Source organism: Protopterus annectens, chromosome 5.part1 (genome assembly GCF_019279795.1).
Source record: "Protopterus annectens isolate FY-2018-M chromosome 5.part1, PAN1.0, whole genome shotgun sequence".
In the NCBI taxonomy this organism is placed as follows: domain Eukaryota; kingdom Metazoa; phylum Chordata; order Ceratodontiformes; family Protopteridae; genus Protopterus; species Protopterus annectens.
Genome location: NC_056736.1, coordinates 589,692,917 through 589,704,954, shown reverse-complemented (window position 1 = coordinate 589,704,954; position 12,038 = coordinate 589,692,917). Strand labels below are relative to the sequence as shown.

General features: G+C 42.9%; 1 protein-coding gene across 1 annotated transcript in view; it reads left to right on the top strand.

The window, feature by feature from the left end:
• Window positions 1-12,038, top strand: part of UVRAG (UV radiation resistance associated) — a 2,169,435-nt gene that overhangs the window by 623,748 nt on the left and 1,533,649 nt on the right. The window contains exon 6 of the mRNA XM_044073201.1: window positions 6,187-6,263. Coding sequence (XP_043929136.1) covers window positions 6,187-6,263 — 77 coding nt within the window. The remainder of the gene's footprint in view (window positions 1-6,186; window positions 6,264-12,038) is intronic.

The window sequence follows — 12,038 nt, the reverse complement described above, 5'->3', positions numbered from 1 at the left end:
AGCCCAGGGGTGACAGGTGCAAGCCGTCCCTAGTGAAGCATCGTGGCTTGTCGAGCATGTCATCCCAGGCTGACAGGCATTGGATCCCCTTTGAATGACACCAATATATAAGCCAATTGTTGAAATTGATTATCTTGTCTTCATATTGTGGCATCATTCTTGGTGAGGGTAAGATACTACTCAAGGTCAGGGTCATACTGGCCTGGGCCACATGCTCAGAGAGCTCCTCTTTCTCTTTTCATGTAGTCCAGGGAGGTACGTCTCAGGTCATTCACACTAGCATGGACAATGACTGAGTCATATTTGTACTTGCCTTGGAGTGACCTGAGTGCTTGTGTTATGTGGCGGATCCTAGCGCCCGACAGGCAGCTCACTGTGACTTTCTCCTTGTTCAGCCTGGTGAGCGAGACGTCAGTGTGCCTGATGATAGAGTCACCTATTACAAGTGTATCAGGTGTGTTGTTTAGCCTTAAGGGCTGTGACTGTTCGGCACACTGGCTTTGTGAGCTATGTGTTGCACATGTTTTGTTTTGGGGTAGCGGTTGCTTGGGTGTCTGCTTTGGAGGTCTCTGCTGCTTAGGCAGATTTTTATTTAGAGCCTCCGAGTATGTTTTTGTGTGTTTATGTGTTTGGTCTGCTGTCGTGGTAGGTTTATTTGAGACTGGAATTGTACTGAGTGTGGTTTCCTTCTCCTCCTGACTGGTTACGCCAGTACTGAGTTGAGAGAGCTTAGCCTCCAGTTTGGCTATATGGATGCATCTCTCACATGTGTTGGAATTTGTTGGGAGGAGGAGAGGGTTGTCTGTGTACATGAGGCAGTTGTAACATTGCCTCAAGATTCCCAGATTCACCAGCTGGACCGGAGAGAAGATTGACAACTGACCTTTGGACATGCTAGAATAGTATCGGGAATTCCTTTATAATTGGACAAAAAAATGGCCAATGGGGAACAAGGTACTCAAGAGGACTTTGTGAGAGTGTAGTGCTTTTAATTTTTTAGTGCTGATTTATATAATTGCTTTAGTGAGCAAGTGCCTTTAGTGAGCAAGTGCCAGGTAACGTAAATGCAATGTGTTACAGGTAACGTAAATGCAAAAACGACAAACAGTAACTTTCTTTCAAGTGAAACAAGGAAATGAGTACAGTAAGCAATGCAGATATCACTAGGGATCCACAGAAGTGCTGAAAAGCCGCATTTTAGGTGGTATTAGCGTTTCAGGGAAATAGCAAGCATACAAACAGAGCTAGATTCAGCAGGCCTGGATCTAGTCTATGCTACAGCAAACAAGGTGTACCAATTTCAGTAAGAAACAGTTGAAATATGCGGGCACTATAAGCCTTTAACCAGAAATTCCCAGCTCAGAAGGGCAGAGTCCAGCCTCTACTCCCACAAGAGTGCAGACCACGAACCTTCTTAATGTAAAATAACTGGCCTGAAGCCCAAGTGCTTAAACCAGAACTAATACACTTTTAGAATAACAGACACTGAGCCCTCAATCAGCAGTTCCCAACTTAGAAGGATGTAAGCTACCTGTCCTGCCACCACAGTGCAGGCCACAAACCTTCCTAATGTAAAACAACTGGTCTGAAGCCCAAGTGCTTAATCCAAAAGACTTAGAATGATAGCTACACTTTAATCAAGTTGCTACCAAGCAGTAATAAATACAATTGAATACTTTGAAGAATGCCTGGATTAGTGCTCAAGTTAAACAAACAAAGCTAGATTCAGCAGGCCTGGATCTAGTCTATGCTACAGCAAATAAGGTGTACCAATTTCAGTAAGAAGCAGTTCAAATATGCAGGCACTATAAGCCTTTAACCAGAAATTCCCAGCTCAGAAGGGCAGAGTCCAGCCTCTCCTCCCACAAGAGTGCAGACCACAAACCCATTTAATGTAAAATAACTGGCCTGAAGCCCAAGTGCTTAAACCAGAATTAATACACTTTTAGAATAACTGACACTGAGCCCTCAATCAGCAGTTCCCAACTTAGAAGGATGTAAGCTACCTGTCCTGCCACTACAGTGCAGACCACAAACCTTCTTAATGTAAAACAACTGGTTTGAAGCCCAAGTGCTTAAACTAGGCTTAGAATAGGTTACACCAAGAAGTAATAAATACAACTGAGTACTTTTAAGATGACGCAAAAGCAAAATAAATTAGGAAGAAACACAAATACAGTAAAAGCAGATAATTTTTTTTTTTTTTTCAGAAAAGTAGTAAAAACAATTCACATGCAGTGCAAGCTGGCGCACTTGAGTATGTAGCAAAATTAGTCCACACATAGTTTGAAAAAATGTAATTAAATTAAAAAGGACTAAAAGCAAGTGCAGAAAGGGTTTAGAATGCGGTAAAGAGATGGGACTGGGGAGTGTCCTAGATCAAATCTACAGTGGGGCGGGCACTGCAAAAGCCATCAAATTTAAACTACAACCAAGAACAGGGAGGGGGGTTGGGGAAGACAGTTTCAACAGAGCTAGATCTGAGGAATCAGTCCAAATTATAAAACCACAAAAATGCAGAAAATGTACTTAAATCAGCTTATGTCCAGTTGATGTATGCAGACAAATCTCAGTAGAAAGCAACTCGATTTAAAATGATTAAGCAAGAAGAGTGTCTGAATTACAGGCCCTCATGGCAGTGGAGCCCTTCATCATCTTCCATGCAGACAGGGTGTCCCTCAGGACCAATCCTTCCTTTATGCCCAAGGTGGTATCCAGTGTGGCCCTTAGTCAGTCCATTAATTTGCCAACTTTCTTTTCCAATCCACGGAATAAAGGAGAATGAATACTGCACTCTTTGGACGTGCACAGACAACTTAGATTTTATTTGGACAGGACTAAGCCTCTCAGGAAAACTGAACAGCTGCCAATTGCCTTTGTTGAAGGGGCAGAGCAGAAGGCCATTTCAAAGCAAACCATTTCTAAGTGGATAGGCCATTGCATTAATTTCTGCTATAAGCACCATGTAAAACCTACCCCACAGGGGATAAGATCACATTCCACCAGGGCTGCATCTACTTCAACAACCTTTCTCAGAGGTGTTCCCACCAGGGACATCCTAGAAGCTGCTACCTGGAGTTCTGTTTATACCTTCACAAAGCATTACCACTTGCCTATTTTTTCTAAATCCAGAGCTGGTTTTGCCAGTGCAGTCTTGCAGGGCCGAATAGCTGGTCCAAATGCTCTTTAACTGCCTTCCCCCTTCCTTAGCTTTGGGAATCTACCCAAATGTAATGACTGGAACAGTGAAACACGAAGAACATAGTACAGTTGTGTACACTTGCCATAAATGTAGATGTTTGAGTGTATTCACTGTTGCAATCCTGGTTATCCTCCCTCCAGCCCCTGACATTTATTGGCTATACCTCTCTTCTTGTTTACTATATTTAAGCTTTCTGGTGTATTTGCTTTTTGTTGGAGGTGTAACCTTGTATATAATTGCTTCCCATTATGGGGGCTCCTGACATCCGGGGCAAGAAAAACTGATGTAATGGCATCGGCTGCATGCTTTACACCCCTGACTACCTGACATCATGGAAGAAGAGACAGCAACCGATGCAGGACCCAAGACTTTGATAATCAGGCTGGCTGAGGGCTACCTGCAAGCAGATAACCCAAATGTAATGACTGCAACAATTAATACACTTGAACATCTACATTTATGGTAAGTGTACACAACTGTACTTACATTTCAAAAAAGAAAAAAAAAAAAAGGAGTGGGTAGATTTTAATATTTCCCTACAGGTTAATTTGTCAGACATGTTAGAGAAGCAAATTGTAACTAAGGAAATTATTCTTTTGAGCTGGGATATAGAAACTGGATCGCATGCCCATAGTGAGGCCTTGGTAGGTTTTGGCTGCCAAAAAAGTAATAAATAGAAAATGGGAGTCAAAATCTAAACCAACAAATCTGAAGTATTGAATATTTCAAACGAGATGAAGGAATTGGAGGTGGGATCTTTAGAGAAGGACAAGCGCAAACTACAAAGAAATTAAATGAAATTTGTGGGATCAGTACATTCTGAATAATGTTCAGGAGGAGTAAAATTTCAGGGAAGTGAGGACTTGAGTAGTTAATATAATGTTGGAGTGAATTCATTTTCATGCATTACACATGTTTTTTAACATGTCTGTAATGGCTTGTTTTCTATTAATATGTTCATTCATTACTGTGTGTGTGTGTATATATGTGTGTGTATACATATATATATATATATATATATATATATATATATATATATATATGTCTATATATAAAATGTGTGTGAATTTAATATTAAAAAAAAACACTTTATCCACCGTGCCTGTGGCCAACTAGATGGCTTGTGGAATGTCACTGTGTAAGAACAGGCAGGTATGTCTGAGATTTGTGCCATGTACATGTGAATGGTATGCAGTACCACTGCTGTGGTCCCATTCAGTCATTCACAAAGCAGTAGAGCTTCCTGTTTGTAAACCTTTGTGGTAGTAAGGCTTTTGTTTGTAAAGTGTGTACAGTTTGTGACTCCCAGTACTTCACTGAGGCAGATATATTGCAGAAGGCACACATGGTTAGCTTTCTCCTGTGGTGTGCTAGGTAACTATATGTGCTCCTCCTTATGTAGAAGCATTGTGTCAAGGAAGTTTTTGCTAATAAAATGTTTGTCATACTGACGTCTGTCCCCAGTGCCACCACATCCTTTGCTGGGTCTACCGGCACTCCCATTTCACCCCTCCATCAATGCCAAATTTCAAGCCAGGGCTAGTATGGAGCTTAATGGCATCCTGTGGGGAGTTACTGTCCATCTTCAATCCAGATTTTTTTTTTTTTTGTGATCTACCTGATACCCCCATTCCCTCCCCATTCTTCATTGACCTCATCTGAGGGCTACTTCAATAATTGGACCACACCTTCTTTTAGGAAGCATCAGCAAATGACCTCGCTCTCAGCATGGGCCCATCCGTCCCTCCCTGCCAACACCTCAGGCATCAAGAGATGATAATTGAACCCTGCTTGCCTGGATCATAGCTGAGACTATATCCCTCTGCACCATGGAGCTGGCTTATGTCAAGGAGCTTGTTGATTATTCTAGAAGTGGAAGCCTTTGAAATGTTTGTGCTTTCCACTGGTCTCTGTCAGGTGACTGTAACTATAAGAGAAAGACTTGTGTACGTACCTTGCTGTCCATAAGTATGGGAAGGCCATGCGTTCTTAAAGATCGTACGTGTGCAAGTACTTGCATATGTGTGTGTGTGTGTGTGTGTGTGTGCATGTGTGCGCGCGCGTACTGGTGTGCGCGTGCATGTGTGTGTGTGTGTTTATGCCACTTACTGATCAACTGAAGCTCATACAGTGTCCCAGTATTGCCTAAAGCAGTAAATGAGCTGTCCAGGCAGGAAACTGCAGTGCTACTAACTCCAATGTGATGCATCATTGCTGATGCCTTTACTCCAAGCATTGTCCCTATTTCAGCTGTGCAATTTTTGGTGTGCTTTTTATCCCTTTTATAGCTATACACACATTGGTGTGGAGTTTCCTTCACATGCAGCTATGAATTGTGCAGGTATGTTCTTCTCATGTACATTTGTTTTATCATTGTGATGTCATTTTCCTACCTTGTTTCCTTTGCATCTTTTTATGTGGTCTTTTACATATAACTTCTGTTACACATTTAAGCTCACTGCACTGTAGCACAGGGGTTTGTGAATCCCTGCTGGTCTTTGCTAGTATGCTGATGTGCGATTACAACGCAAGTGCACACTGTGAAATTTGTAGCTTGTCTGTCTGGGCAGTTGTTTTCTCTTTTCAGCAGTCCAAGATAGTCCTTCCTGTTTGGACTCAAATGTTGATGATTTTTCCTGTCTTTTAGCTTGCGGGATGTACAGATTAGTACATTTTTTCCTACAAAACTAATAACTTGTGAGCATTGTGGAGGGCCTCCCCACACCCCCCTTTAACTTGGATAAATAAACTTTAGGTCCTGCAGCTTTGAGGAAAAGGGAGAAACTGAGAATAATATTGAGCTGCAGTTTCGCTGACTTCTGCTATGTTTACTTTGTCTTAAGATTTGTGTTTGATGTCACAATTTGCCTTTTTATTTTATGGTACACAAGTACAGTAATGGTGTCTGCACATTATTCTGAGTAGAAAATACAGCAAGTGAGTAGAAAAGCATAGAAAAATAAATATCTTTTCCCCCTTTTCAGGATATTTTGGAAAAAAAAAATGTCCAGATGGACTCCAACAATGCCAGGAACTCCTATAGTGTCTTTTCACTTCTTAGGTAAGTACTGTTTTTCTAGTGGCACTCTTTTTGCATATTGCATATCAGAATAAATAGGTCCCAGAGAAATAAATCTCTTGAAAACAAAAATAAATTCTTAAACAGAACAGATTATATTTTTCGTTATTGTTGCTAATTTGACAGTGTTTTTAAGTCTTTTGTTGCATAACCCATCTGTGTGGCATAAAGGGATCCAGACAACCCAAATTTGAACAGTGATCTGATTCTAGCGGGTCCATGTGGGGCTGTGGGAGTGAGCAGTCATTGCTGTCTCCTACTTTCTGGGTTGGGGAAAGGATGGTTCCAATCACAGGCTGCATTAGTGGACAGCAAACAGAGACTTATTTGCTTCATTAGTTCAGAGTAGACCAGAGGTGTGGGCTGGAGCCTACTTAGGCCAGTGGTAATGCTGATCAAAGACTAAGTGGTGAAATCACTCCAGCAAAATGTCTGAATTACACAAAATGTTTTCAGAAAGCGTGAAACAACCCAAACAGTCATTGGGATTATGGGTTGATCGTGTCCAGAAATTACAGACACTTCCAAAATTGTATTAATAATTTTGTGAAGTACCTTGATTAAGTTGTACTGCCTGTGATTCAAAAGGAGCTGTTAGTATTAACCTTTATTATAATGTTTGATGTCTACCTGTGTCTATCAGTTAGTGCTCAGAATTAAGACTATGAGCTGTTAATTGGTTGCCTCATGTTGTCCAGAGTTTGATTCCACAGCCTCCCAAGCAAATCACTTGACTAGACAGTGCTTTGGAGGCAAATGAGAAATTGGGGTAGGTTCCACAACAGTGCCCTGGATAGCACACTTGGTAAGCACTGCACTGTAATTACTTTTTACTTGTTTCTTATCTTTTCTGTAATTCCATTTTCAGTGTAACCTCCTTGCCAGAATGCATTTGTTTTGTAATTTTTATGTATTTCTGTTATTGTCATTTGTTCATGCTCCCTTTAAGGTATTCTTTGCTTAATTGACATAATTTAGCTGTCAGTATGTATGCGGCATGAATAAGGTATAGAATAGGTTCATAGGTTGATACTAGGCTATCTGCCCTAGGGCATTTACAAGCCTAACCAGAGTGTGTTTGGCTTTCACCACCCTTCTTAGATTAGTTGACTCTGCCTCTGTATAGTAGGTCACAGAAGATAGCCCATTTAAGGTTAGTTTACCGTGCCTCTGTCTAGCAGTGACACAGAAGAGATCCCAGGGGTAAATTTACGATCTCCCATCCAAACGTCAAGATTCTTCTTGAAGAGGGTCATTGAGGGTTTCTGTCTGACATGGATTGGGATTTTGTTCCAGAGTGAGGGGGAGCCTTTGGGATATGAATCTGTCCCTCCAGCATGTTCTTTTTATTTCTGTGCTGAGGTTTAAGTCACTGGAGGGTGTAGTTCTGATGGATTTGGATTTCTTGAGGTGGAGCATGTCCGTTAATTCTGGGTTGGACATGGCTTTATACGTCAGGCACAAGATCGCCTCTGAGTAGGCAGTAAGCAACTGAGTAGAGCTTGAGTGTCTTTAGCCTAACTGTGTAGGGCATCTGTTTGAGTCCCTTGATCCTCTTGGTGAGGTACTTTTGGGGTCTTTCTAGTTGTAGCAGGTGTCGGGTAAGGTACATCCCAAATGGGGCATTGTATTCAATTATGGGCCTGATGAGTGATGAGTAGAGGGGCACAATGACCTCTCTTGATCTAGATGTGAACCCCTTCGTGATAAGGTGGGCTATATAGAATGTCTTTCTAACCACTTTGGCAATGTGATTGTCAAAGGAGAGATTGCAATCTACTTGGGTCCCCAAATCCCTAATTACTTCTTCCGTACTTAATGGATAACCACCTATGTGGTAATTTGTGGGCACTTTGTTTTTCCCAAAGGGGATGACTATGCACTTTTTGGCATTTAGCTTTAGGCCATGGCTCTGGCACCAGTTTTCCATCTCTGTGAGACCTTTATGGAGGATGCTTATGTCAGCCGTCGAGTCGATTATGGCCCCCAGTTTGCAGTCATTTGCAAACTTTGTCAGCCATAGTCCTCCTGTGTTAGCCTGTACCTCAGAGAAATATATACCGAACAAGAGAGGTCCCAGGACTGAGCCTTGTGGGACGCCCCTTGTAACTGGTTTAGAAACTGACATGGCACCTGCAATTCTGACCATGTGGGTTCTATCCCTAAGCCAGTTTGCAACCCATCTTGTGACATAGGGGTTGATATTTAAGCTGAGCTTATTTATGATGCCCGAGTGGGGTATTGTGTCGAAGGCTTTTGCAAGGTCAAAGTAGGCTGTGTGGATTACCTTCCCTTCGTCTATGGCCTTGGTGACTGTTTCAAAGAAATTGACCAGGTTCAAGAGGCAAGATCTGCCCTTAACAAAGCCGAATTGGGTAGGATCCAGTGTTTGGAGGTTCCCAATGTCTTTGTTTATGAGTTCCATGATGATACGCTCCATAGCTTTGCAGACTAGTCTAGTTAGGCTTATAGGGCGATAGTTTCCGGGGTCCGTTGTGACACCACCTTTATGGAGTGGGACCACTGTTGCTGTACTCCATTCTTTGGGTACATATCCTGTTGTAAGGCTGAGACTGAACAGTGATTTTAAGTGAGGGTTCAGTTCTTCTTGGAGCTCATGTAAAACGCAGCCCGGGACGCCATCCGGTCCCTTTGATGCTGTGTTTTTTTGCTTTGGAGAGGGCAGCTCTCACCTGTGCATCTGTGATGTCAGGGAGGCTACACTCTGTTGGGATAGTCATTTGCTCATTTGGGGGGAGGAGTGGGAGATGTTTGCACTGAACCTGTCTGCCAGGATGTTGGCAATGTCTTTGGGTTCAGTGTATTTTTTGTCATTTTGCACTAACTCAGAGCATATCTGGGAGTTTCCACCCAGGTTTCTGACATAACTAAAGAAAGCATTGTGATTATCTTTAGCGTGGTGTGCAAATTTTCTTTCGAAGCTAGCCCTAGATGATTTTATGAGGGATCGTAGTTTCTTGCTAGTACTGATCAGAGTTGCTTTCCCTTTCAGGGATTTTGCTCTATCATGTAGTAGCGTCCTCCTTATGTTGTACAGCTTATTTATGGCTGGGGTCCACCAGACCGGTATCCTGCCTTTGGAGGAGTGTGTCTTGGTTTTATTTGGGATAGCACGATCCATGCATTCCTGTAGGTATCCATAGAATGCGTCTGCAAAGGATTCTGCGGTTTGGGCCGTATTTTCCACTGGCCCTGGGGCTTTGAAGTATTCCACTTCGGTTTTGAGAAGTGGGAAGTTTGCTTTTGAGAAGTTTTTGACCGTGGTTTCCTTTGCTGGGGGTGGGGACGGGATATGGATGTCCATAGTGATTAATTTATGGTCAGATCTTACCAATGAGGGGTATACCTCTGGTATGGAACATAGAGTCCCCATGTTGGAGATGATCAGGTCCAATATGTTTTCCCCTCTTGTGGGAGTGGTGACCAGTTGTTCCATAGCATTTGAGTTTATAAATTCTAGGAACCGTTGGGCTAGGGTGTTGGGGCTTGAGTAGTGCTCCCAGTCTATGTTTGGGTAGTTAAAGTCACCCAATATAATGGTGTTTGGAGAGACCTTCATATTCTCCAGTGTATACAGGAAAGCCGAGTGGGGTTCCTGAGTTTGGGAGGGTGGTCTGTAGCAGGCTACAAACTGGAAGGCAGTTTTGCCCACTGTTAGTTGCACATGGATGGTCTCAGATGCTTCGTACAGTGCCACTAGCCTGGAGGTATGGGTATCTTTGATGAATATGGATACTCCCCCTACTCTTGTGGTTCGGTCCGAGTTTTGGGGCCGAAAAACATGGTATGAGGTATAGCTTGGTAGTGCTGGGGTGGTCTCGGGAGCCTTGAACCAGGTTTCTATTACTACACAGATATCGATATTCTCCACACTGAGGAGAGCCTCGAGTGCGTGCATCTTGAGGTTTAGACTTCTGGCGTTGAGCAGCATTACCCTTAGTTTTTTTCCTTGTGTTGTCTAAGGAGGTGGGTTTGTCTTTTGAGCCTCGCCTAAAAAAGGCACTATGGGGGTGGCAAGAGCCTTGGCCAGTATTCGAAAACCCAGGGGTGACAGGTGCAAGCCGTCCCTAGCGAAGCAACGTGGCTTGTCAAGCATGTCATCCCAGGCTGACAGACACTGGATCCATTTTGAGTGACACCAGTACTTTAGCCAATTGTTGAAATTGATCATTTTGTCTTTATACTGTGGTATCATTCTTGGTGAGGGTAAGATGCTACTCAAGGTCAGGGTCATAAGGGCCTGGGCCGCATGATCAGAGAGCTCCTCTGTGTCTCTTTTCATGTAATCCAGGGAGGTACGTCTCAGGTCATTCACACCAGCATGGACAATGACGGAGTCATATTGGTACTTGCTTTGGAGTGACCTGAGTGCTTGTGTTATGTGGCGGATCCTGGCACCCGACAGGCAGCTTACAGTGACCTTCTCCTTTTTCAGCCTGGTGAGAGGGACGTCAGTGTGTCTGACAATAGAGTCACCTATTACAAGTGTATTAGGTGTGTTGTTTTGCCTTAAGGGCTCTGACTGTGTGGCACACTGACTTTGTGACCTATGTGATACGAGGGTATTGTTGTGGGGTAGCAGTTGCTTGGATGTCTGCTTTGGAGGTCTCTGTTGCTTGGGCAGATTTTTATTTAGAGCCTCCAAGTATGTTTTTGTGTGCTTGTGTTTGGTTTGCTGTTGCGATAGGTCTATGTGAGACTGGATTTGTAGTGTGTGTGATTACCTTCTCCTCCAGACTGACCGTGCCAGTACTATGTTGAGAGAGCTCAGCCTCCAGTTTGGCTATATAGTTGCATCTCTCACATATATTTGAGCTTGTTGGGAAGAGGAGAGGGTGGTCTGTGTACATAAGGCAGTTGTAACATTGCCTCAAGATTCCCATATTCACCAGCTGGACTGGAGAGTAAACCTGAAACTGACTTTTGGACATGCCAGAATAGTATAAGGAATTACTTTTTGACTTGATCAAAAAGGACCAATAGGGAGCCAAGTACTTAAAGGGAGTATAAGAGGGTGTAGTGCTTTAGTTTATTAGTGCTTACTTATAAGACACTTATCCTAGCTACTGCTGGGTTTTAGAAGGAAAATAGAATGCTTACTTTGAGATTTGGAACAGTTCTAAGGGAAAAGGTGAAGAGCAGACTTTGTGGAGCCGGGAATAGTTTAAACCTGATTAAGCGGCACTGCCCGATGTTGCGCTATGCGCAAAAACACACAAAAGAGGGTTTTAAGAGAGGGGGATCAAGGAGTTTGGAATTGACCCAAAATGGCAAATAAAACTACAGTTTCTAGGCAGTAACCACTCCCACAGGGGCAGGCAGGCTGTTCAGTGTTTACCACTGCCACTGATGAACACAGAGACTTCCCTTTAGCCCAAGCAAGCAATGGCCTCCACAAAACTTACAAACAGTTCAGAACAGCAAATCTGTAACTGAACTTTTTTTTTAAATTTCAGAAAGTGGGGAAAAAAGCAAGATTTTTTTTTTTTTATTATTTAAAGATAGCAGAGATACACAAGTAGCAACAAGTTAGAACAGTGCAATAAATGACCCCACACTTGAGTGCTAGGCCAGAGACAGGTAAAATGCAAGTGTTAAGAAAAAAACGATTTTAAAATAAGTGCAACACAGGAAATGCAGTAAACAGGATCTAGATGTGATGTTCATCGTGTTACCCTGCTGCAGTCATCACACTTGGGTTATCCTGTCGTCAGGCGGTCCCGCAGTCGGCCGGAT